This window comes from Spermophilus citellus (assembly GCF_964194105.1).
Source record: "Spermophilus citellus genome assembly, chromosome: 4".
NCBI lineage: Eukaryota > Metazoa > Chordata > Mammalia > Rodentia > Sciuridae > Spermophilus > Spermophilus citellus.
In genome coordinates this window covers 24,533,973-24,561,898 of record NC_138185.1, presented here as the reverse complement: position 1 = coordinate 24,561,898, position 27,926 = coordinate 24,533,973, and the positions used below count along the sequence as shown (strand labels likewise).

Below are 27,926 nucleotides of genomic sequence, written 5' to 3'. Positions count from 1 at the left end.
GTCAGCCTCAGCAACTTTGTGGACCCTATGTCCAAAAAATAACAATAAAATAAAAATAAAAAGGATTGAGCATGTGGCTCAGTGGTAAATTGCCCTGGATTCAGGGATGGGATGGAAGGTGGGCAATGGGGAATGAGTTTGCAGTGGAATTTGCTAGGGACTATATGGCATGAAATATTGCAAAAGATAAAGTATATAGAAGCAGATAGTAGAAATTAGTTGTCTTTTCTTATGCTGGATATTTAAGAGATTTATAAAACTGTGAAACAGAACACTCAGCACATTTCTCTCAGAAAATTTTTTATTTTTAAAATGTTATAAAATATGTAATGGATTATTTTGAAATAGGTTAAAACTTTTTTTTTTTTTTTTTTTTTTGTACCAGGGATTGAACCCGGGGCACTTAACCACTGAGCCACATCCCCAGCCAGTTTTTATATTTTGAGACAGGGCTTGAACTCAAAAATCTCCTGCCTTAGCCTCCCAAACTACTGGGATTACAGGTATGCACCACCATGCCTGGCTCTAAAACCTCAGTTTCAATTTCTACATTGGTTTGAATATCAATAGATGTAATTCACATGAATTATAGGGATTCTGAGATTAAAAGGTTTAAGAACTGACTCCTTAATAGATTTCTTTTTTTTTAATTTATTTATTTTAAATTACCTTCATGTCACATTTCTCAGAGTATAATTCAGAATCCTTTCTGGTGGTCCAAAAGGTAAGAATTATTTTCATAGCCATATTAAGTCATTTATTTGCCTTTTTGTTGTTGTTCTTTTAAGAATGTGTGGTTAAAGAGTTGAATGCATTTTGATTCATTGTCCACAATTGAAGCACAATTTTGATTCATTGTCTACAATTGAAGCACAATTTTTCATGTCTCTGGGTGTACATGATGTAGCATCGCACCATATATGAATCTAGGGTAATGATGTCCGTCTCATTCCACCATTTTTCCTGCCCCCATGTATGTTCCCCACCTCTCCCTCCCTTTTTCCAATCAAAGTTCCTCCATCTCCCCCACCTCCCGCCCTTTATGAATCTGCATTCAATTATCAGAACATTTCAGCCTTTGGTTTTTTTAGGATTAGCTTACTTCACTTAGCATGATATTCTCCAACTCCATCCATTCACCTGCAAATACCATAATCTCTTTTTTTTTTTCAAGAGAGAGAGAGAGAGAGAGAATTTTTAATATTTATTTTTTAATTCTCGGCGGACACAACCATCTTTGTTGGTATGTGGTGCTGAGGATCGAACCTGGGCCGCACGCATGCCAGGCGAGCGCGCTATCGCTTGAGCCACATCCCCAGCCCCCATAATCTTATTCTCTTTTAATGCTGAGTAATATTCCATTGTGTATCTATACCAGTTTCTTTATCCATTCATCTATTGAAGGGCATCTAGGTTGGCTCCACAGTTTAGCTATTGTGAATTGAGCTGCTATGAACATTGATGTGGCTACATTATTTTAGCGTGCTGATTTTCGGTCCTTTGGGTATAGACTGAGGAAGGGGGAGAGCTGGGTCAAATGGTGGTTTCATTCCAAGTTTTCTAAGAACTCTCCATACTGCTTTGTATATTGGTTGCACCAATTTGCAGTCCCACCAGCAATGTATGAGTGTACCTTTTCCCCCACATCCTTGACAACTAATTGTTTTCTGTATTCTTGATAACTGCCGTTCTGACAGAAGTGATATAAAATCTTAGAGTAGCTTTGATTTACATTTCTCTAATTATTAGAGATGTTGAACATTTTTTTCATATATTTGTTGATTGAATGTATATCTTCTTCTTAGAAGTGTCTGTTCAGCTTGTTAGCCCATTTATTGATTGGATTGTTTTCTTTTTCTTTTTCTTTTTTTTTTTTTGGTAGTAAGTTTGAGTTCTTTATATAGCCTGGAGAGTAATGCTCTATCTGATATGCATGTGGCAAAAATTTGTTCCCAAAATGTAGGCTTTCTATTCACCTCATTGATAGTTTGTTTTGCTGAGAACAAGATTTTTAGTTTGAGTCCATCCCATTTATTAATTCTTTTTTTTTTTTTTTTTTTTTTGTACCAGGGATTGAATTCCGGAGCACTCGACTACTCAGCCACATCCCCAGCCCTGTTTTGAATTTTATTTAGAGACAGGATCTCACTGATTTGCTTAATGCCTTGCTTTTTGCTGAGGCTGGCTTTGAACTAATGATCCTCCTGCCTCAGTCTCCTGAGCCGCTGGGATTATAGGTGTGCACCACTGCGACTGGCTAATTTTTAATTTTAACTCTTATGCTTTAGGAGTCTTATTAAGGAAGTTGAGACCTAATCGGATGTGATGAAGATTTGGGCTTATTTTTTCCTCTGTTAGGCACAAGGTCTCTGGAGTAATTCCTAGGTCCTTAATCGACTTTGAGTTGAGTTTGGGTTGCATGGTGAGAGATAGGGTTTTTTTTTTTTTTTCATTTTGCTGCGTATGGATTTCCAATTCTCCCAGCATAATTTGTTGAAGAAGCTATCTTTTCTCCAATGTATGTTCATGGCACCTTTGTCTAGTATGAGATAACTGTATTTCTGTGGGTTTGTCTCTATGTCTTCTATTCTGTATCATTGGTCTACATGTCTGTTTTGGTACCAATATCATGCTGTTTTGTTACTGTAAAGCTTTGTAGTATAGTTCAGTGTCTAGTATTCTGATGCCTCTTGCTTCATTGTTCTTGCTAAGGATTGCTTTGGCTATTTTGGGTCTCTTATTTTTCCAAATGAAAAGCAATTTCTATAAGGAATGACAATGGGATTTTAATTGGAATCGCACTGAATCTGTTTGGCGCTTTGGGTAGTATGGGCATTTTGACAATATTAATTTTGCCTATCAAACAGCATGTGAGATCTTTCCATCTTCTAAGGTCTTCTTCAATTTCTTTCTTTTAACATCCTGTAATTTTCATTGTAGAGGTCTTCCTTCATCTTTTTTGTTAAGTTCATTCCCAATTTTTCCTAGTTTCTTTTTCAGAGGATTCATCACTGATGTATAGAAATGCATTTGATTTATGGGTATTGATTTTATATCCTGTTACTTTGCTGAATTCATTAATTAATTCTAGAAGTTGTCTGGAGTTTCCTAAGAAGATTTCTAAGTCTAATATTCAAGAAACAACTTTATGCAAAACAAATGCAATAAATTACTTCCATTATTAATGACATAGAGACAAGGTCTTGCTAAGCTGCTTAGGGCCTCTCTCAGTTGCTGAGGCTGGCCTTGATCTTGTGATCCTCCTGCCTTAGCCTCCTGAGCCACTGGAATTACAGGCATGCAGCACCATGCCCCTCTAGAGTGATGATTTATTACAGGTTTATAATGAGAATACATAGCCAGATCAAAAAGGAGAGTGACATGGCAGAGTCTGGTTAAATCCATGTTTCATCTTCCTTTGTGCCCTCTCCCTGTCTTGAATAGTCATACAGAATGCATTCTCTTTCCAACAGGGAGTATATAGCAGCACGTATGCAGTGCTCCTGCCAAGGGAAGGCTATTAGAGAGTCTACTCAAGGCTTTATTGGGACCTGGTCACATAGACCCTCTATCCCTGGCACCTTCCAGAAGGAAAGTAGGTGTTTAGTATAAATCATATATGTTGTTAGCAGAAACAGTCTAGGTACAGTGAGTGAGGACCTATCAGGATACCCCTATCAGGAAAAATCTGGGATTCTTTTTGTTTTGTTTTTAAATTTGTCTTGGTGTGTATGTGTTTATAGTCTTTTTTTTTTCTTATTTTGTTTTTTGGGAAAAAAAAAACTATTGGTCAATTTTAGACTATAGAAAAGTCTTATTGGATCTAGACTAATGTACTTTGTCTTGAATGCCAAAGTTGAAAATAGAGCAGACATCAAGATGTTATGCAATTCCAGCAGCAAATTACTTTAAAGTAGAGTCTGTGCTTAAAGATAATTTAAAAAAAAAAAAAAAATTTTAAGAGCGAATGAGAGAGAGAGGGGGACAGAGAGAGAGAGAGAATTTTAATATTTTATTCATTTTTTCTTAGTTCTCGGCGGACTCAACATCTTTGTTGGTATGTGGTGCTGAGGATCGAACCCGGGCCGCACGCACGCCAGGCGAGCACGCTACTGCTTGAGCCACATCCCCAGCCCAGCTTAAAGATAATTTCAAGCTGGGCATGGTGGCGCATCTGTGTAATCCTAGCAGCTTCAGAAATTGAGGCAGAAGGACCTTAAATTCAAGGCCAGCTGTAGCAGTTTAGCAAGGCCTCCTTTAGGCTTGTCCTGTTCAATGAACCTCAGCGCTAGGTGCAGCTCCATCAATCTCTTGTGGGTTTACGTGTCTCTTCCTATGGTAAGAGGGTGTATTGGTGGCACCAGTACTGTTCTTTTATTGAATAGTGCAACATCCTTGAACAATGGATATTTCTGTAGTGAAGGAAGGTCACGGGGCTGTGCTTTCCAAGTTATATTATTAAGTGTTTAATTTTTTGCATCTCCATCTAGTTGCTACATTTGAAGCACAGCATTAATTTATATTCACCCCTTTATTTGACCTAATTTGAAGAATTGTGCTTTTAACCTGATCCATAGAACAGAGAGGTTTAAAAACATTCCCTCTCATTCAGTTGAAATGGAAAACAACAGTTGAAAACATTTCATCTGACTTCCTTGCTGCCTGGGTATCTGACTCCTTTACATACATTTATTTTCCAATCCATCTAGCTCTTCAGTAGAAAGCCACTATTACATATATTGTCATTTATGAAAGAAGCTGGAGAATCACAACTTTAAGTGGGATAAATTTTGTCTTAGACTTTGATACCCGCCAGCTAGGGTATCTTAATAGCAAGTTGCTCTTCCATCACTTTTCCTTCTCTCTGTCCTGCTGTTCCTTTCACCATGCTATGAGGACAGTTCATCACCTCTAGATGAATGGGCACCACCTAGTTTATTTGTTTGTTAATAGGCAATTTTGAGAATGAAATGGGAGGATGTAATTTCTTCCCTAGCACCTATTTGGGTATGTACATTCTGGCTGAAGAGGGATTCTTATATTTGGTTTCAAAATACATTTTTTTTTTCTCCTGGGTTTTATTCTTAAATTTTTCTAACTTTGGGTCCATATTTATCATTCCTCTCCATACAGGAAGCCCTTTTCTTACAGAGCCATGGTAGGACACTTTAAAATCCCAGTAGAAAACACTAAAGGGAAGTCTGTAAAATCACTAGTGATTAACTCCTGGGAACCTATTTTCTCAATCTTTGTGTTGTTCTTTGTATTCTCAAAATGATAACATTATGTATTTGAATTGCTGAAAAATTGAAAATGAAGATATATGGATATAGGGCTGGGGTTGTGGCTCAGCGGTGGAGCGCTCGCCTAGCACATGCGAGGCCCTGGGTTCGATCCTCACCACCACATAAAAATAAATAAATAAAATAAAGGTATTGTGTCCAACTACAAATAAAAAATAAAAACATTTTTTTAAAAAAGATATATGTATATAAAACTGTATTGGTGCAATGATGATAATTAAAAATATGGAGGGCTGTGGTTGTAGCTCATTGGTAGAGTGCTCACCTAGCATGCATGGGGCACTGGGTTTAATCCTCAGCACCACATAAAAAATAAAGATATCGTGTCCACCTAAAATTAAAAAATAAATATTTTTAAAAATGGAAAAAAAAGAACAGTGAATCTCTTTCTGGTTATAAAAAGGCTGTGTAGCATCAAACAGACCAGAGGTAAAGGTGGGGGTCAGGAATCCAGTCAGAAAAGCTGGTTAACTGTGTCCATGCACCTTGCAGGGGAGAGAGGAAGGGGGCTGAATGCAAGAGCAGTAATTCCAGAAAGATTGCAGTGGTGCGGGGAGGACCCTGCAGGAGGACAACAGCAATCTTTCCTTTGTAGATGACAAGGAGCCCTCACTCACCTTCAAGCTCTGGAGGCTTGATATGGAGCTGGGGATTAAGGAGTCCCCAGAGAATATCACAAGAATGCGTCAGAACACTCTACAGTGCACTCAAAGCAGTTCTAGGACTGCTTGACATTGGTGCCACATGTGTCCTTCAGCCATTCCCAGAAGAGGTCATCTTTCTTTAGCACCAAAAACTGACCAAGAATGACATATGCCTTGTCAACGCGGCTTTCCTCCAGTTTCTTACCCAGGACTTCACCAGTCCCAGCCATTTTCCCTGAAGCCAGAGTAAGATCCAAAATGGAGGCCATGTTTAGAATGAATTCCAGGAAAAGTTGAACAACTCTTGGAATGTTAAAGAGGTGGGGGGGGGGGAAGCCCTGAGCCCATCCCAAAGAAATGTTAATGAAGATTATTTCTTTGCCCCACCTGGGCCCCACCCTTCAGGCATTCCCACTTACATTTCATCAAAGAAAGAACTATAAAAAGGGAAAACAACCGCACTTCCATCTCTTGGGACCCCTTCTTCCTCCAGGAGAATCTTTTCTGCTGTCCTTTAATAAACTTCTATTTTCCACTCTGACCCTGCCTCGGCGTGCTTCTCTGGTGAAGCAAGGACTCATCACCAATCAACAGCGGTAACATCCCTACTGGCTTTTTCCCATAGGGACTTTAGGTGCTTTGGAGAGGTTGTCTTTTTTTTTTTTTTTTTTTTTTTGGTAGTTGTCGATGGACGGAATGCTTTATTTCATTTTATTTATTTTTATGTGGTGCTAAGGATTGAACCCAGTGCCTCACACATGCCAGCAAAGTGCTCTGCCAGGGAGCTACAGCCCCATCCCAGGTTGTCCTCTTATTTTTCTTTTTTTCTTTAAAAACATGAGAAAGTTATGCCCAGGAGGTATGTTGAGCCTATGAAAAAAATGAACTTCAGGGCTAGGAATGTAGCTCACTGGTAGAATTCTTGCACAGCATGTATGAATCCTTGCCTTAAAAAGGGAATTTTTAGTGGTTTGCAGTGGTGCACACCTGTAATCCCAGTAGTTTGGGAGGCTGAGGCAGGAGGACCAGAAGTTCAAAGCCAGCCTTAGCTATTTAGCAAAGCCTTAAGCAACTCAACAAGACCCTGTCTCTAAATAAAATATAAAAAGGACTGGAGATTTTGCTCTATGGTTAAGTCCCCCTGAGTTCAATCCTCAGTACCAAAACAAGGAACTTTTCAAAAAGTATGACACTGGGTTGTTAATTCAGGAAGAACTGTATACTTGATTCTGTGGAACTGAGAAGACTTGCAGTGAACCCCCTCAATATGAGGGGACCTGAGGGCCTCTTTTCATGGGTTGTGAGGAATGATTTGCCTATTCTTTCCCAGAAGGAAGAATTTAGATTTGGGGGTCGTAGAATTTCTGCCATTAATAAAACAGCATTTTGTGATCAATATACACAATGGTATGTTCCTTGGCCATAAAGAAGAATGAAATTAGGGCATTTGCCCCTAAATGGGTGGAACTGGGGGCTATCATGCCTAGAAATAAGCTAATCCCCAAAAAGCAAAGTCCAAATGTTCTCTCTGATATGCAGATTCTGACTCACAATGGGGGGAGGGTTCCACCTGATTAGACTAGGGGCAGGTGGGAATGGGAAAGACGGTGGAATTAATTGGTGCACAACCAGTGTAACTTCATATCATATATAACCACAAGAATGGGAATTTATACCCCATGTATGTATGATATGTGAAAATACATTTTACTGTCCTATATAATTAAAAAGAACAAATTTTAAACATGCTCAAAAAACAGAAAGAAAGAAAACAGCATTTTGTCCAGACACAGTGAGGCATATCTGTAATCCCAGCAGCGCAGGAGGCTGACATATGAGGATTGCCAGTTCAAGACCAGCATCAGCAAGTTAGTAAGACCCTAAACAACTTCGTGAGAGGCTGTCTCAAAACAAAAAACAAAAAGGGCTGGGGATGTGGCTCCCAGTGGTAAAGCATTCCTGGGTTAAATATCTAGTAACCAATGGGGGTGGGGGACAGTATTGAGTCAACCTTTGAGTAAGAGTTCTTAAGTTCTGTATGATTTAAAAGGGTTCAGCACTAAGTCAGTGTTGGAAGTTGAATAACAGCATTATTTCTCTTTTCAGAACTCAACAGTGACAATTGAAGAATTCCATTGCAAGCTCCAAGAGGCTACAAACTTTCCTCTTCGTCCTTTTGTGATTCCATTCCTCAAGGTAATTCTACGAGAACCACTGAATGTAATTGTTTTCAGCATTTCTACAAGATCCAGGGATCCCTGTTATGTGATCTAAATCAGGGTGGGTTGCCACATTTTCATATCAATGTTTTATTGGGGGTTGGTAGAGAGGTTTGAATGCAGTTTGCCAAATACATTAGCCTCATGCTTGATGAGATGAGAATTTTAATAGCCTTGTGTTGTGATTTTTGTGCAGTCACTGTTGGTAATACAGAGAAGGGGCAAGTAGAGACAGGAGGAGGAGGTGAGTGGGGTTAGTGAAGACCTAAGAAATTACTGGCCAGTAAATCTTTAGGGTGTGGCGGAGGTAGAAAAGTGTATTATCTGAGAGGACGATGATTTTGATCTTAAGGTCTGTAGGAAGTGAGAAGGCAATGTTTGTGTCTCACCATGCTCCAATTAGTCTAGTCTTTATTAGTATTCTCTGAAACTATTTTCTGGATCATAACTTTTGGCAACACTTCTAAAAATCATCGAGCTTTCCTGTTAAGTGAGGCAGTGTTATATTTATATGGAATCATGGCCCTTTCATAAAGATTTTTTATTTTGAAATAATTTCGTGCTTACAGATAAAGTACAAAATAGTACAATAAAATTCCTGTATTGCCTTCACCCAGATTCTACACTAAAGTTAACATTTTACCACAGTTGTATTATCAATATGTATGTCTTTAGAAATGCTTGATACATCTAAATGCAATTATCAGGGGCTAGGATTGTGGCTCAGAGGTAGAGTGCTCGCCTAGCACACACTCAGGGCCCTGGGTTCGATCCTCAGCACCACATAAAAATAAATAAATAAATGCAATTATCAGATCAGATATTTATAATATACTGTTACCTGATCTGTAGACCTTATTTATGTTTCACCAATGTCCCACTAATGTTTTTTTACAGCAAAAGAAAACTTTGTGGGGCCTGGGAGCGTGATCCTGCATTGAATTCAGTGTCACATGTTACATTTATTTGCCTTTCTATTCCACTGGAACAGTTTCTCGGCTTTTCATGAACTTTACATTTTTTTTTAAAGGTTTACATAGGTTACTTTATAGAATACTCCTTAATTTGTTTTGTTCTAACACTCTTTATGAGTAGAATATGGTGATGATTTTGGAAAGCAAAGCCCATAGTGGATTATGACAAGCTATAGGAGAGCTAGGTAGTGATTTGACCCTTCGTTGGGTCAATGTCTGTCATATTTTCCCACCATAAAGTTACTGTTTTCTCCAATTTTATCATAATTTTCCAAAAATAGGTAATATTATCATTCATAGGTAACAGTGAATGCATAGCAAAGATTTTATCTAGTTCATAGTTAAGGAAGGATTAAGATGTCTCAAACAATTCAAAGGAGAATTAAAATAATAGAAACATTTATATATCAGAATTACTGATAGGGCCAGGTGCCATGGCACATGCCTGTAATCCCTTTGGCTCTGGAGGCTGAGGTAGGAGGATGGAGAGTTCCTATCCAGCCTGATCGATTTAGTTTCAGTCCAGCCTGAGCAGTTTAGCAACGTAGTGAGATACTGTATCTAAATAAAATATAAAAAGGTCTGGGGATGTGGCTCAGTTTTGAGTGCCCCTGGGTTCAATCCCTAGTACCCCCCCCCAAAAAAAAATGATAGGACTTTGCATACACAAGAAGAACTAGCTTCTTTTCCAATGGGCAAGTCAGTTGTCCATAGGCAACAGTTACTTCCACCACTGTCAGTTATCTCTAAGTTACAGAGTTGTAACTCAGAGGCAACCAAAGAGTATGATCCAAATCATTGTTTTGTACAACTAAGAATGGCTTTTACAGTTAAATATTTGCAGTCATTTGAACCCCAATTAAGCTAAATGTTATTCCATCCGTCTGGAGTCTCCATTCTTATCATTAGTAGTAGATTGATAATTACCCCTCCCCCCATAAAATGTTCAACTGTATATTATGTTTTGTTTAGTACAATATATGGAAATTGTTTTCTTTTTATAAGTACCTATATTAATAGCTTTAATTTTGCCTCTTACCTCACAAAGCCTAACACTAATACAAAGCCATATAAATATAACCCCTTTACTCTCTTTTATCTTACTTTCATTTCCCTAGAAAATGTTTCATTTTGGTTTTTTGTGGTACTGGGAATTGAACCCAAGGCCCTGTGCATGCAAGGCAGGCACTCTACCAACTGAGCCACATCCCCAGCCCCCAAGAAAATGTTACAGCTTCAAAAAAATGAGCTGTTATACAAAGTTGTATAGGAGAGATAGATCTGCACTTTCCTGCAGGTCTGCCATGCTCTGATTTTAAAAACCTTCTGAACAGAGCAGGGCAGAGCTGCAGGAAAGTGCAGATCCATCCAAGGTGCACAAGCCTAGCTGCTGCTTTGTTCTAGTGGCATTGAAGTTTTTGTGCTCAGAGCAGCTTGTGGTGCTTTAAACAAGGTGCTACTTCTATCTTGATCTCCTTTCTGTATGTCAGAGCTGGCAGTTAGCTATTTCCCCTAAGACTGTAAAGTCAAGAAAGATTTGTGAAATTTGTGTTAAAAAATAATTAGCATTTTAAAAAACTCACTAAAAGGTACTCATCACAAATATAAAGATCTGACATGGCTTTTTTTCAGTTTTTTTTAATTTGTTTTGGGTTTTTTTTTTTTTTTTAAGAGACAAACTCCCTTATTTTTTAGTTATAGGTGGATACAAGATCTTTATTTTTATGTGGTGCTGAGGATCCGAACCAGTGCCACACGCATGGTAGGTGAGCACGCTACCACTGAGCCACAACCACAGCCTTCCGTTAAGTTTTTATAGTTGCAACAAGATTGGGGTTATAGGGCTGGGGATGTGGCTCAAGCGGTAGCGTGCTCGCCTGGCATGCGTGCGGCCCGGGTTCGATCCTCCAGCACCACATACACATACAAACAAAGATGTTGTGTCCGCCAATAACTAATAAATAAATAAATATTAAAAAAAAAAAGATTGGGGTTATATAGAACAGACTTGGAACCTGTTTTTGGAAAACAGCACAAGGTCGTGTTACCGCTGCTGACCTGTGATGAGTCCTTGTTTCCCCAATGTTGAAGAATAACACCAGAGAAGCACGCCGAGGCAAGGTCAGAATGGAAAATTAGAAGTTTATTAAAGGACAGCAGAAAAGACTTCTCCCGGAGGAAGAAGGGGACCCAAAAGGTGGAATCCATTGTGTTCCCCTTTTTATAGTTTTTGGTGATGGAATATAGGTGGGAAGGGTTGGGACACAGGTGGGCCAAAGAAGTAATCTGGGCATTTCCGAGTCAAGTTTGCTGTTCATTAACATTTATTTGGGATGGGCTATCTCCAAATCTGTTGGGCTGTTTCCTGGGCTTCATTAACATTTCTTTGGGATGGGCTGTCTTCAAATCTGTTGGGGTTGTTCCTGGGCTTCATTAACATTCAGAGAGTTGCTCAGCTTTTCCGGAAATTCATTCTCAACATGGCCTCCATTTTCGATTTCACTCGTTATTAGACCCGATTTACCTAACTACACTGTCTACCTAATTTTATTTTTTTTATTTTTATTTTTTATTAAAAATATCTTTGTTTTATTTATTCATTTATTTATTTTTTATGTGGTGCTGAGGATCGAACCCAGTTCCTCAGGCATGCGAGGCAAGCGCTCAACCACTGAGCTACAACCCCAGCCCCTCTACCTAATTTTAAATCTGGCTTCAGTAGGTGGTTATGGCAGCCTTTTGGCTAGTTTTTGGAGTTTTGTCAATTTATTTGTTTTAAAACAGTCACTGATATTAACCCTCTCCTTCACTTGCTCATCTATCCCTTAGAATAAAAGCCTTCTATTACAAGCTTAAGCCTGAATTATGTTTAAATTTGGGGAGAAATATAATTCTTTTCAATTTATTTAAATGAAATAAATGTGGAAAATGCTATTCTGTGTGAGATCAAGCGAGGCGGGTAGCAACCAAAGGAGGCAGATTTAAAAAGGCCGCTGAAGGAGGCTTTATTGAGATGTCACTCCGGGGCGGAACTCGATCAGACAAGACCGGCAGAGTGAACAGGAGAAATGTCCAGGAGAAATCGCATGGGAGCTCGACGGGACTGGGATTTTATGGGGTTTACAGCTGGAAGGGAAGGGCTTAGGACAGGAGTTCCTTCCCGCTGGAGTTGGTCAGGGGAGCTGGCTGAACTCCAGGATTGGTCAGGAGACCCTGCTGATTGACAGGAGTTTCCTTCTGCACCTGAAGAACGTTCCTTTCCTGCGCAGGCTGCTTTATCCACTTAAGTCACCACCACCGACCTGACATTCTGTGTATGAGGAATTTGAATTCTAGTTGTCCCATTTAAAGCTTAAGAGAAGAAAAAATATCCGTATGTAATTAATTCTCCTTTCACAGGTTACATTACTCCCAATACTTTTTTTTTTCCCCAAAACCTCAGGTTCCAGTGAGTTGAGATGGCTCCAGAGGCTAAGGTAGGATAGCAAGTTCAAGGACAGCCTGAGCTATTTAGCAAGATCCTGTCTCAAACAAAAAGAGGAGGAGTGGTGGGGGGTGTTGGTTGCTCAGTGGTAGAATGCCCCTGGGTTCAACCTCCAGTACCAACATCCTCACCTTACCTCCCTCCCCCCCAAAAAATCCCTTAGGTTCTAGAATAATTCCAGTTTCCAGAATTCAAAGGTAGCACTCTAGAGAACATGAAGAGAAGGCTGAATAGTGCTATCAGAGATAGATGGGAGACTCAGAAGGGAGAAACTAGGGTTTGTAATGGTAAAGAGTTAATTTCTCCTATTCTTGTGTAGGCTATAGCTGACCAAGGTCTTTCAAAAATTGTTTCAAAATTATTATGATCAACAAATCTATTGGGGGCTGGGGCTCAAGTGGTAGTGTGCTCGCCTGGCATGCGTGCGGCCCGGGTTCGAACTAAAAAAAAAAAATAAATATTTAAAAAGAAACCAAATCTATTGAACTTTTACTCTTTACTAGGCCACCAAAGTAAATGAGTCACAGTCCCTTCCTTGAGGGGGATTCATTTACATCTTTGGGGGCAAGAAACAAGTAGCAGTAATTCAAGTACTGCATAATAGACCACACTTCACTCACAAAAGAGGCTGATGAGAATCTGACTAAGAAGCAGAAAGCTTTTGTCTTGTGTTAACCTGCTTTGTGAAAGTTCTTTGAGGTGCTAATCCCTGTTGTGTAGGGCTCAGCACTGGGAAAATTGCCTCTTGTTTTCAAGGCCAACTTGCCCCTGCTGCAGCGAGAACTGCTGCACTGTGCTCGGGCTGCCAAGCAGACCCCGTCCCAGTACCTTGCTCAGCACGAACACCTTCTACTCAACACCAGTATCGCATCTCCTGCCGACTCTTCAGAGCTGCTCATGGAGGTTCATGGAAATGGAAAAAGACCCAGTCCAGAGAGGTGAGCAACGAAAAGATCTATTATTCTTGCTCTCTGGAACCTCATTGACCTTGCTCTTTGATTATGAAAGAAATAATTTAATTGCTGTGGTTGTAGATGGATAATGTGTCAGACTTTCTAAGGTTAGTTTTGCTTTGTCCCAGCAATTCTTCAGATGACTGTAGTCCACTGCTCCAGAAGCAGAAGAAACTCGTTTACTCCTATACCTTCACTCAGCAATCAACATAAAAGACTTCTTTGACCAAATGTGGATATTTCCCCCCATACATCAGGCAAGCAATCAGTTCTGTAGAGGTTGTCCTTCAGTTCTGACGCTGTCTACCTGGAAATACCATGGCAGATTCTGTGGTTTGAAGGCTCAGACCCCTAAATTGCATGCTTCCTTCAGATGCTATTAAAACAAACCCCAGATTGTTTTACCTGTGCTTCTGACTAACTGGCTATATAAATTGGGCTTCGTATATCTGCTCCTCAGATTTTATTAATTAGCTCTAGTAGCTCACAGAACTTGGAAACATTGGCATTTATTGGTTTGTTATAAAGGATATTACACAGGATATTAATAAAAACCAGCTACAAAGATGAATAGGACAAGATTTGGGAGATAGAAAGTGTAGTTTCCATACCCTATCCTGGTAAGTGCACCACCCTCCAGGATCTTCCCTGTTCTTTTGTTCTGACCCTGCTGGTTTATGCCTCCAAGGCCCAATCCAGAGAATAACAAGTTCAAGGACAGCCTTGGCAATTTAGTGAGACCCTTCTCAAAAAAAGTGGGGGTGGGTGCTGGAGTGTAACTGAGTGGTAGAGCACCCCTGGGTTAAGTCCCTATTATCATTCCCCCCCCTCAAAAAAATGTTCTCCATCCATTGAATTTTTGTGGAGGTTTCATTACATAGGCATAATTGATGAAATCATTGGCCACTAGTATAAATTTTATCTTCAGTCTTCTCTCCCTAGAGGTTGGAGGTTGGGGGTTGGGCAGAAAGTCCCAGCCCTCTAAAGCAGCTGCCTTGGTCCTTCCAGGGACCATCCCCCATGAGGAAGTTACCCTGGGGCTTCCTGCCATCAGTCATTAACATAGAAAAAGACACTTAACACTTTGAAGATTCCAAGGATTTTAGGAGTTTGTGTGCCTGGAAACTGGATGAAGACCAAATATTTATTTCACAATATCCCAAGTAGTTTATCAAGGAAGCAATATTTTAACAACAATGGAAAATTGGTGACAGTTTTAGCGGAGTGATTGAAAAATCCTACCAAGTAACAAGAGGATTAGTTATGTGTCCCCCCTTTTTTTTTCAGTTGTTGATGGGCTTTTTAAAAAAAAAGTATATGAGTGCCGAGAATCAAAACCAGTGCTTCCCCCCCAACACACACACACACACACACACACACACACACACACACACACAGAGTGCTCTACTACTGAGCTACAATCCCAGCCCTTATTGTTATTCTTAATAATCTACCTCCATAGTAACATATTTGACCTTAATTAAAACATACTTGAACTCATTACCTTCCATATTCCCCTCTCATAGAAAAATAGTGTCATTTACTTGTTCTCTTCATGAGGATTATATGTTTCTGCCTGATTATGGATAGATTTGACCTCTTTTCATTTTGCTGGAATAAATCAGCAATTTATAATATAATAATATGCTTTGCCCCTAAAGACCATTCATTTTATATCTCGAATCTTTCCTAAACTAGGCATGATGGCATAGTCTCAGCTTCTCCTAAGCTGAGGCAGAAGGATCATTTGAGCCCAGGAGTTGAGCTAACTTGAGCAGCGTAGCAAGACCCTTTTCATTACAATCTTCCTGCTTAAGAAAGTGCTGGCACAGTACATGTAGAGTAGTGCTCAGGAAATGTTTGCATGAACTCTTGTTGACATGCTCAGATATGCACTTCTGTTTCTTCTACAGAAGGGAAGAGAGTAATTTTGAAAGAGATACTATTCCTCCTGAGCCTCCAGCCAAGAGAGTGTGTACCATCAGCCCTGCTCCTAGGCACAGTCCTGCCCTCACTGTGCCCCTTATGAATCCTGGGGGTCAGTTCCATCCTACTCCTCCACCTCTCCAGCACTATACGTTAGAAGATATTGCAACTTCTCACCTATATCGGGAACCCAATAAGATGCTAGAACATCGAGAAGCTCGTGAGAGACACCACAATCTTAGTAAGTATCCTAAACAGCATGTTGAAGATCTAAATCTAGACAGAATCCTTGAATTTCTTTCCTACTCAGTAATAAAATCCAGTGCTATTGCTTCTTTTCAATGATAATTAAAGCAATAATGTACATAAAAAAGAATATTACAATTATAGTTTATCTTATTAGAAGTTGAACTGGCTTCAAATATTGTTGCTATTCCATTATATGAAGGAAAACTGAAATCTGGCTCAGTAGCTCTTATCTTCAATCCCAACTACTCAGGAGTCTGCAGCAGGAGGATCTCAAGTTTGAGGACAGCCTGTGCAAGTTAGCAAGACCCTGTCAAAAAACGAAAAAAAAAAAGGAAGGTTGGGGATGTAGCTCAGTGGTAGAGCACCCCTGCCTTCAAACATAAGAAGAAAAAAAAAGAGGCAAAAAATCTGAAAAGGGAAAATCAATTTTACAAAAATAGCAAAATATATACAATGATAAATAGAGACTAGAACTGAGCAAATTCTAGGAAATACACTGGAATAAAGAATAAAAGGGCTTCACTTATTCTCAAATGGTTCAAGATAAAATAGAGAATTAAAAGGCAAATAAGGTAAAATGTTAACATGGAATTCTATACAAAAGGTATAATAGCTATGTGACAATTTTGGGGGGGATTGAATTCAGGAGCACTTAATAGAGAAAGGATCTCCCTAAGTTGCTTAAAGCTTGCTGAGTTGCTGAGGCTGGCTTTGAACTTCTGATCCTTCTGTCTCCATTTCCAAGTCTCTGGGATTACAAGCATGTGTCACCATGCTGGTCTATAACAATTTTTTATACTACTCGTAACTTCTGTGAGTCTAAATTTATATTAGAATTAAAAGTCTTTAAAATCAAACACAAAAGTCGGGCATGATGGCACATGCCTGTAATCCCAACAGATCAGGATGCTGAGGCAGGAGGATCACTAAGCCAATGTTAGCAATTAATGGAGACTCTTTCTCAAAATAAAAAGAGGGTTGGGATGTGACTTAGTGGTTAAGCACCACTGGATCCAATCCCTGGTACAAAAAAAAAAATTTTTAAATAATAATAAACACAAAAGTGTAAAATAATGTGGTGTGAGCGGTGAAAGTTTATAAGTGTTTTATACGGAGGTGAGGTATAACTAAACTTTAATCTTGCCTCTACATCTGCCCCGCCCGGTGGTACATACTTGTAATCCCAGTAACTCAGGAGGCTGAGGCAGGAAGATCAAAAGTTTGAGGCCAGCCTCAGCTACTCAGCAAGATCCTGTCTCAGTGAAAACAAAAAAGCGCTGAGCATATTGCTCTGCTTTTAGAGCACCCCTGGGTTATATATATCATCAGAAACCCCACCCCAACCCCGCCCCAGGGAGAAAAAATCTTGGCTCTACTTCTAACTAGCTGTGTCATCTCATGGAAGTTGCTTGGGTTCTCTAAGCCTCAAGAATAGTAATTTCTGCAATGGAGCGAAAACTATCTCCTTTGCTGGATTATTAAATTTGTATATCCTAGCCTCAAACCATTAAATTGGGTGGGGGGACCCCAACAAATCTAATCTGTGATCAGTTTTTAGAATTTTTTAGATTGTATTCAAACAAGTTTATTGCAGAAGATTTTTTTGGAGTTTAACTGCTGACCTTTAACACCCACTTCCTATTTTCCCACACCTCTTTATTTATCTGTTAAAAACTAGACTTGCTAGCTGGGCATGGTGGTGCCTGTAATCCCAGTGACTCCAGAGGCTGAGGTGGGAGGATTGCAGGTTTGAGGCCAGCCTCAGGAATTTAGGGAGACCTTGTTAAAAAAAAAAAAAAAGAGTGGTATAGTGCCCTTGCCTTCACTCACCAGTATCTATTCACCCCACCTCCTCATACACATTTTCTTATCTTTTTTCAAACTTATTTTTTAGTTTCAGGTGGACAAATCTTATTTTTATGTGGTGCTGAGGATCAAACCCAGTGCCCCATGAATGCTAGGTGAGCACTCTACTACTGAGCCACACCCCAGCTCTACATACAATTTATCTGCCAGTTTGATTGAGAGAAAAGAAAGCTAAAAACTAGCCATATGTATCTTAACAGATTTCATTTGTATTTCTAACAATTTTAGACTTTTTTCCCTATCATCTTGAAGTATACTTTATATGATTATTTGTTTATTTATTTATCTATTTTTATTTTTCTGTTTGTGTACTGGGGATTAAACTCAGGAGTAGTCAAACACTGAGCCACATCCCCAGCCCTATTTTGTATTTTATTTAGAGACAGGGTCTCACTGAGTTGCTTAGCACCTGCCATCCTCTTGCCTCAGCCTTGTGAGCTGCTATGATTACAGGCGTGTGCTACTGTGCCCCACTTGAATGATTATTTATGATTTCCCTTGATGGTTTCTTTTAGGGTCAATACTCTGTCTGCCAGGCTCATTATAGATTCCTTAATTTTCCTAGACCTGTTTGAAAACATGTCCTCTATTATAATGGTTTTTCGTTGTTGTTGTTGTTGTCATATAAATGACAACTTTATTCATAATTATTTGACATCTATTTCTTTTTTATTATTTTTAGTTATATATGACAGAATATATTTTGATACATCATACATACATGGAGTATAACTTCCCATTCTTCAATAGTTGTACAAGATGTAATACACTGGTTGTGTATTCATATACAAACACAGGAAAGTTGTGTCTTATTCATTCTACTGACTTTCCCATTCTCATCCCCTCTTTGTGCAATCCAATGAACTTCTACTCCCATCCCCCCCACCCCCCAATGGTTCTTTTTTTTTTTTTTTTTAGTTTTTAATATTTATTTTTTAGTTCTCGGCGGACACAACATCTTTGTTTGTATGTGGTGCTGAGAATCGAACCCGGGCCACACCCATGCCAGGCGAGCGCACTACCACTTGAGCCACATCCCCAGCCCCCCCACCCAATGGTTCTTAATCCTTACTTAATTCATCATGGAACCCACCCCTCTTAAGCAAATATATTACCCCTTTTGCTCTTCTAAAATGAACTTCATGGATACTATAGCCTACTTTAGATCCTCAATTTTAGGATCAATATTCTATCATAACTGTAATATGTAAGCAGTTATTACATTATTAAATGTGTTTGTGTTCAGACATGGCTACACTGGAAAATAAGATGAAATAAGCAGATTCTTTCACTAATACAGAAACAATATGAATATATCTGTAAATTCAGACTGATGGTGAGAGTGTTTTATTAATGAGTCAAAGACTATAATCAGTGTGTTACTGTCTGTAACATATGAGTTTTTCAAAATAGGGTTACTTCTTGATTTGGTGTACCCTTGATTCACAAAATCATGGTATTACTAGAAATTTTAATGTTTATTTGGGTCGGGCTATAGCACAGGAGTAAAGCATTTGCCTATATCAAATATTGGTGATACACTGCTGTTTCCATTACACAGTCTAGTTTTAGTGGTTAAGCAGTCATATCACTTTTCTGTCAGCAAAGTATCATCTGAAATTTTCATTTTTCCCACTATGTTGGATATGAACTGCTTTCTCAGTGAAGTTTTTATTTTTAATAAAAATAAAAACCTAACTGCTTGTGTGGAGTATCTTTTCATGTTCATGATATGATTAAAGTTTTTAAGATTGTGTGTATGTTTACTAGGCAGAATTTAGTTCTACTGTATTCTTCCCACTCTTCATATTCTTTATTTTCTAATAGGTCTAAATGGAGGCTATCAGGATGAGTTGGTAGACCACCGTTTGACAGAAAGGGAATGGGCTGATGAATGGAAACATCTTGACCATGTAAGAAGCTTAGCATGTTTAAGTTCCCTAACTTTTTATTACCGTTAATTCTTAATACTACCGACAGTTCATGTATGCTTGAAGTGAACATAATGAGAGCCATGAGATCCTTTCTTTTAATAAAAACTGCTCCACTACTCCCTCAGCTGGAGAGCTACGGAATCACTCAGCTCTTGGTAGGATGATCTCTTTAGTTTATGAACCAGGTGATCATATAGAAAATGGTTGAAGCATAGGTTTATGAGTTTACGTTCCAGTTTTTCCTCTTCCTGCCTTCTTCAGCTGAGTAAATTGTTTTACCTTTGTTAGCCTTAATTTTTATATATACATAAAGAATGCAGCATTATTTGAATTCACAGTAGGGTTCGTGGTTACTATAGGGCTGGACACATAGAAAGTGTTAATTAAATAAATGGAACTCCTCCAAATACAAACAATAATTAGTAGTGTACAGAATGTAAGCTTGGGTTCTCTTTCCCTTTGGAAGAATTTTCCTGCCTTAAAAAGGGAATAAAATTTGCAGTGCCTGTTTGAAGTGGGCATATATAGTTTTTTCTCCTTGAGCAAACATTGTTGCTGATCCTTGGGTCTCATTATATTATTATAGAAATCTCTAGCTTTATCAGATGACTATATATATTTAGGCAGAGACTTACCAAAAAACAGTTTTTTTGAAATCCAAAAAAGTAATACAATATCTGCTGCATATTGATATTTCAGTCAATGACTTACAACATTTATGATCATCTTCCCACAAGATTATGTCACCTAGGGAGGCTGTCTTAGTCTATGGAAGTATACTCCATGATGTTCACACAACAGAATTGCCCAATGACATATTTCTCAGTACATGTCCCTATCATTAAGCAACATGTGACTGTACTTAAATTATGTGTTTTGTGCTGTAGGCCTTGTGTATTCGTAGTATAACAACTATTTACATCACATTCATATTGGTAGGTATTTATAAATAGTCTAGAGTTGATTTAAGATATATTGGAGGATATGCATAGATTATGCAAATACAACCCTATTTTATATAAAAGACTTGAATGTCTATGGCGTTTGGTATCCACTGGGGTCCTGGAACCAATCCCACATAAATGTGTAAGGATATATTTAATAAGTAATTGTAAGAAAGACTCCCAGATGTAAACTTTATTCCCAACCCATAAAATTCTTGAACTTTTATTTTTTTTATATTGTGTTTGTCTGTCCTCAGTTTTCAGTGTTTATTGTTTGAATTTCCTCATCTCAGCCTTACTTTCTCTCTCGGTCAGGCCCTGAATTGCATTATGGAAATGGTAGAGAAAACAAGGCGCTCCATGGCAGTTCTGAGGCGCTGCCAGGAATCTGATCGTGAAGAACTCAACTACTGGAAAAGACGATTTAATGAAAACACAGAGATGAGGAAAACAGGGACCGAGTTGGTCTCCAGGCAGCACAGCCCTGGGAGTGCAGATTCACTCGGCAGTGGTAAGGGCAGAGTCTGAAGGAACTCAGAGTAAACATCAGCCTTTGGATTCCACCTAATATGCCAGATCTGTTCTACTTTAAAGAAAAGTGGTGCTACATTGTGGAGTTAGGGAGAATTGGGTGACTATGAAGAGTAAAGGAAAAAATATGTGAAGTGCTGGTACTTGTCATATTCTAAGAATGTTCATTCTTCCTCAGAGAATGAGAATATTTTTTATTTTGTTCTTTTTCCCCTTCCCATACACACACACACACACACACACATACACACACACACTCGCACAAACACACACGATAGTGATCAAAGAGTGGTTGTTAAATTCAGGCTTGCTGAATGTACTATCCTGTCAGGAAAAATGGTGTCTGTTTCCTTCTTGTGCTCTTCACACTACAATCACCACAAAAGATTTCTCCCCATCAGCAAAAAAGCGGTCCTACAGCAGTGGAGACCCACTGACTGTCCTCCAGTCCAATTCAGTTCTGACACTGTCTACCTGGAGGTACATGTGAGGTACCACATGTTGGGAGCTCAGTCCCCAACATGTATCATTTCAGCTTTACATGCCGGTCACAGGCCCCGGGTTGCTTTACCCATGCTTCTGACCCCTTGGATATAAACCAAGCTTCCCACAATTCCCTGCTTGGATTCTTTTATTTGGATGGGTGGCTTGTGGAATTCAGGGGAACAGATTTATTATAAAGGATTACAGAGGATATTACAGATGAAGTGACGTATAAGGAAGGGTATGGGGGAAGGGACACATCGAGTTTGCATGCCTTCTCCAGACCTGCCATCTTTCAGCCATTTCCACATGTCTGGCTAACTAAATGTGTTCTGAAGCTCTCTGAGCCCTGACCCTTGGGGATTTATGACTTCTTCATTGCGTATATAATGCCAGTGGACTGGGTGGGGAAACCCAGCAACACCTCTTCCAGCATCCTTGTCTTCTTTGCAGCAGCTCTTCCTTCAGGGCACGGGGCAGGACCTCTGTAGAATGAGGAGTATCTACTAACCAATTATCAGACAAGGTAGTTTAGAGAATTTCCTTATGGCCAGCTCTAACAAAAGTGGAGGAAGAATAGAGTTTTTTTCCTTGTGCATATCGTAATAACAACTGTATTCTCGTGCCATCACTTTTATTTCTCAGAGTAACCTAGATAGTGTTCACCTCATTTTGCCTCCTCTTTTCCCCAGTACCTCATTCAGGAAAATAAAACTATCAACCACTTCCTGGTAGCCTTCCACAAAATGTTTGGCAATACCAAACTGGATTGTCCCATCTCACGTTTTCCCAGCCTGAAGCAACAGAGACAAGATAGTTCTTCTCTCAAAAATATATTTAAGAAGCCAGAGTTATCCCCCAAAATGTTCCTTTACTTTCACCCAGTAACTGAAAAGGTACCCTATCCACAGGCACAGCTGAATGACAGGCCATCTGTGATCTCGCTCTTTCCCCACCCACCCACCCACTTTTAAGTTCCCAAATGTTCATGGGGAGAACAAATTTCTTCTTATGACAGACCTAGCACATTCCAGAGAAGACAGCTGTTAGTCTCAAAAAGACTGCAACTTGCTGAGACAGAGCCAGAATTAATATCGTGTGTCCAAATGCTCAGTGGCTAAAAGAGCCCACTCTCCCACCCCACCAGCAGCCCTATCTCTTGATCCTGCCATGGATTATAGCACCATTACATGTTTGTGTAGCACAGAAAGATATCAGAATATTTGTACTTGTGTGATTCCTTTGATTAAAAACAGACAAATCTAACCCTTGGGTCTCCCTCACCATCTACACCCTTAAAAATATTCATGATAATAACTTGCAGAAACTGCTGAAATTCACCTTCCAAACCACATGCCTTTTATCAGTAAGTGAGTGCGTGAGTGTGCACATGAGAGCAGAGTGGCCATAGTCCTGAGAGGTGGTGTTCTCAAGCCAGAATTCCATGTCTTGGTGGTGTTTAAACATTGCTTGCTGTGCGTTACCAATACTCCTCTACTCCTCCTCCTAGCTAGACTGACTATATTTTCAGTTTTACCTGGGGTGGTCCTAATTTAAATCTGTATCCTGTCATCATTATTACCAATATTTTCCTCTCAAAAAATAAGATAATTTGGAACCAGTTTAACCAAGTGTAATCCCAGCAAGTTGGGAGGCTGAGACCAGAGGATCACAAGTTCACGTCCATCCTTGGCAACTCCCTGAGAGGTCCTGTCTCAAGATGAAAAACAAAAAGGGCTGGGAATATTTTTAGTGATAGAGCACACCAAAAATAAATAAGTGAAATAAAACATCTCTCTCATCTGAAAACTTTGAGATTCACAGTATTTTCAGGAACAATTTATAATTTTTCATTAAATTTCACACTAATGTTTTTATGAACTTGTGAACCATCTAATAATTTTCAGTTTTAAAAAATTTTAGGCTCTTTCTCCCTCTGGAGGCGACTCATGGTCTCCCTTCAATGTATTGCTTGCTTTACCCCCAAAGCTCACTCTGGAGATAGCTCACATTCTCCCTTGACTGGGGGTGGGGGGTTTTAAAGGACAGAAATGAATGTTGCTATCAGTTTTTCCTCAAAATGAGTGTCAGCCTGTGTATTTTCTACAGGTCCTTCCTTAAAGGGTTCAGGGACTCAAGAATATGAATATATCTGTTCAATGAGTCCAATAATCAGGCAAGATTGGATAATTGCCCATAGTAGATAGTCTCAGCCACTTTTTGTTAACTTTTTTGGTACTGGGGATTAAACCCAGGGGAGCCAATGAGCTAAATTCCCAGTCCTTTATTATTTTTCTATTTTGAGACAGGATCTCACCAAATTGCTGAGGCTGACCTCAAACTTGCTATCCTCTTACCTCAGCCTCCAGAGTCCCTGGGATTCTAGGCGTTCACCACCATGCTTGACCCATGTAACTTTTTAGTGGCATGCATGAAGAGTTAAGGGTGAGCAGGCTCCAGAAGTGAGCCTCTAATATGAAAGATGGAAACGAAGTAATAAGACAAAAGTGGCAGTTGATAGCAGTTCTTCAGAGAAAAGAAAACTTCAGGAAGTATATTATTATCATTCATCGAGGAAAAAAAGAATGTTAGAAGAACTACTCATACTCCAAGTTACGAGTTCCAGAAGGAGTGTACAAAAGAGGCAGAGGGCTAGTGTTGTGGCTCAGTGGTAGAGCGCTTGCTTAGCACATGTTGAGACACTGGTTCAATTCTCTGCAGCACATAAAAATAAATAAATCTTTTTTAAAAATAAAATAAGAGGCCAAGAAGATTTTGGAAGTAATTCCAAAAATTAGCCAAGATCTGAGAGATCTAGCTTGAACCAGTATTGGGGTGGGGGTACAGGCTATTCATTTGTAATCACTTCTGAGGAAAGTCATTTTAACATAGTTCTATACTTATCCTGGTATGGTGGTACACACCTGTATTTCCAGCTACTCAGGAGACTGAAAAGCAAGAGGATTGCAAGTTTCAGGTCAGTCTTGGTCACTTGGCAAGACTGTCTCAAAGTAAAATGAAAGAACTGGGGATGAAGCTCAGTAGAAGAGTGCCCTGGAGTCAATCCCCAGTAACCCAATCAACTATTTTTTTTGTTGTTGGTGGTGGTAGTTTTTAGTAACAGGGATTGAATCCAGGGGCGCTTAACCACTGAGCCACATCCCAAACCCTTTTTATTTTTTATTTAAAGACAGGGTCTTGCTACATTACTGAGACTAGTTTTGATCCTCCTGCCTCAGCCTCCCAGGCGGCTGGGGTTACAGGTGTGTGTCACCACACCCAACTCACCTCAGTTTTTTTTTTTTTTTTTTTAAGTTATTACCCCTTTTCAACATGGCATGATTCTTTTTTTTTAAGAGAGAGGGAGAGGGCTGGGGATGTGGCTCAAGGGGTAGCGCGCTCGCCTGGCATGCGTGCGGCCTGGGTTCGATCCTCAGCACCACATACCAACAAAGATGTTGTGTCCGCCGAGAACTAAAAAAAAATAAATATTAAAATATTCTCTCTCTCTCCCCTCACTCTCTTAAAAAAAAAGAGGGAGAGAATTTTAATATTTATTTTTTAGTTATCAGCGGACACAACATCTTTGTTTGTATGTGGTGCTGAGGATCGAACCCGGGCCGCAGGCATGCCAGGCGAGCGGGCTACCGCTTGAGCCACATCCCCAGCCCAACACCTCAGTTTTTTAAATGGCAAATTTTAGGTTTATTTTATCCCATCCCCTTTGCACAGGACACTAAACCTAGGGCTCCGATAAGTTCTTTTAACACTGATCTAGAGATCCTGTGTCCTATACATTTAGGGGGTTAGCCAGGGGGGCTCTGCTGCTGAGCTAGTATATCCTCAGTCTTTATTTTATTTTATTTATTCATTCGTTCATTTATTTTGGTACCAGGGATTGAACCCAAGGGAACTTAACCACTGAGCCACATCCCTAGCCCTTTTTATATTTTTATTTTGAAACGGGGTCTGAGTTGCTTAGGACCTCACTAAATTGCTGAGGCTGATTTTGAATTTGGGATCGTCCTGTCCCAGTGTCCTGAGCCACTGGGATTACAGGTATGTGCCACCATCTCTGGCTCTATTTTTTATATTGAGACTGGGTCTCGATAAGTTTCCCAGGCTGGCCTTGAACTTGGAGTCGTTCTGCCTCAGCATCCTGCGTAGCTCAGATAACAGGTGTCTATTACCACACTATACATTTTTTTAAAGCTCAAAGAAATAATAATAGTTGGTTGTTGACAGCATTAAATTAATTAGAACACTTTTTTTTTTAAGTGAGGTCCTAAGCAATTTGGTGAGACCCTGTCTCAAAATAAAAAGGGCTGGGGATGTGGCTCAGTGGTGAAGTACCTGGACTGGGAACTAAGGATATAGCTCAGTAGTAATCGCCCCCCAAATCCTCCAGTTTCAGTCACCCATACCACCAAAAATATATGTGGACAGAATGCTTTTATTTATTTTTATGCAGTGTTAAGAATTGAACCTAGTGCCTCACATGTGCTAGGCAAACACTCTATGATGAGTCACCCTCTACCCACGTCCTTCCTAATGAATCACAGGGGTGTCTTTTGGGCTTAACACTATTTTAGACCTGCACCTTTTCTTTTTTTCTTCTCTTTATTTTAAATTTTGAGACAGGGTCTCACTGAGTTGCGAGGGCTCTCCTCAAACTTGATCCTCCTGCCTCAGTAAACTGAGTAGCTAGGATCACGGGTGTGTGCCTTCATCCCCAACTCTATATTTTCTTTTTGAAAAAAATTTCTTTTGTAGCTGTAAATGGACAGAATGCCTTTATTTGTTTATTTTTATGTGATGCTAAGGATGGAACCCAGTGCCTCACAACATGTTAGGCAAGCGCTCTGCCACTGAACCCCAGCCCAGCCCCCTCTGTATTTTCTTTATTACTTGTTTATTTTTTCCTTCCCTTAGTTTAATTCACAAGCATTTTAAGAAACTTTAAAGGAAACCACCTTAAATTACATTTAGAGATTCTGAGTTGCCAAGAAACTAAAGCTATCCTCCTTGACATCTACAAAGCAGAGCTAGAGACCTGTGTGTGCCCAAGGGGAGAGAGTTAAATAGAAAATGGAGACACAGAGACAAATGTACATATATCTGTGGGCTTATCATCTCATTGTTTTGAAATACTATTAATATTTGATATTATTTCATAATCTGATTTTCCTTTATCAGAATTTTTTTTTTTGGACTAAGGCAATACGTTTTGAGTGTAATGAATGAAAAATCTAATAAAAAACTATTTCAGGGCTCCAAGTGATAGCTTAGTGGTAGTGATAGCTCACATGATGCCCTACGTTTGATCCCCATCACCACCAAAAAAAAAAAAAATTGTGTATGTTTCATAAAATGAAACTGCTGATTAAAAGAGCTTCTGGCCCTATATTCTTTATCTTTCTTTTGTAGATTCTCAGCGGGAATTCAGCAGTAGACCAGGAACAGGATACGTACCTGTGGAGTTTTGGAAGAAAACAGGTATGTGTCTATCTGCTTAGAGCCTGCATGAACTCACTAGTTTGTTTAAGCAAGGGACACACACTGGGGGAAAGGGTGGTGACTGGCTGTCTGGTTGTCTAGAAACTTCCCCTGGTAGAGCTCATGGCTCTTGCTTCTCCCCCCCTCCACCTTGTCCTGGGCTGCCTGTCATGTTTCTTTGCAGGTTAGGGGTTTAGGATAGCTCCCTCCAGGTTCTTTCTCACCTTTCTGTTGGATCACTCTGAGGCATGAAGTAATGAGCTCTTCCCGTGCTTTTGATATAAATTGAATTCATTTCTGCCTGATCTCCTCGCTAGCATCACACACTGTGTTCACACTGCTGCCACATTCACTCAATGTTGCTCTTGGAGCAGCCCTTTAATCTCTCTGCTCTTCAGATAATAAACAAATGGACAAAGGCCAGGCATGGTGGCACTCGCCTGTAATCCCAGCAGTTTGGGAGGCTGAGGCAGGAGGATCTTGAGTTCAAAGCCAGCTGCAGCAATTTAGGCCCTTAGGAACTCAATAAGACCCTATCTCTAAATAAAAAATACAAAAAAAGGGCTGGGGATGTGGCTTAGGTGTTAAGTGACCTTGGGTTCAATCCCTGGTACCAAAAAAACAAATGGACAAAAGGATATGAGTAGACAGACAGATTATGCTATGGCAAATACAGATCAATTTACTGTAAAATTTTTTCCTCAGTAAGCAAGAATGTGCATGATAAATGAATCCTAATAAATTAGCACCCAAAATCCTTAACACCCAGTTATAGACAAAATTTTCGAGATAATTCCTCAGTTTTATATAAAAAGTCAAATGGTCAAATGTTACCAACAGTTATTACATGCTAATTCTTTACTCCCATGCTTTTGAATGCTTCCTTCCAAAAGCAAATTATCCAGACTAAACACAAATTG

At 39.5% G+C, this 27,926-nt stretch overlaps 1 protein-coding gene across 9 annotated transcripts in view; it reads left to right on the top strand.

Moving 5' to 3' along the window:
• CBFA2T2 (CBFA2/RUNX1 partner transcriptional co-repressor 2) overlaps window positions 1–27,926 on the top strand; it is a 143,780-nt gene that overhangs the window by 99,047 nt on the left and 16,807 nt on the right. For 7 of the 9 annotated variants that reach the window (XM_081292459.1, XM_081292460.1, XM_081292457.1 and 4 more), the window contains 6 exons: window positions 8,054–8,143; window positions 13,381–13,562; window positions 15,491–15,744; window positions 19,446–19,531; window positions 20,812–21,007; window positions 26,938–27,006. In XM_081292459.1, coding sequence (XP_081148585.1) covers window positions 8,054–8,143; window positions 13,381–13,562; window positions 15,491–15,744; window positions 19,446–19,531; window positions 20,812–21,007; window positions 26,938–27,006 — 877 coding nt within the window. The remainder of the gene's footprint in view (window positions 1–8,053; window positions 8,144–13,380; window positions 13,563–15,490; window positions 15,745–19,445; window positions 19,532–20,811; window positions 21,008–26,937; window positions 27,007–27,926) is intronic. The other 2 variants (XM_081292462.1, XM_081292461.1) reach the window with 1 other exon arrangement.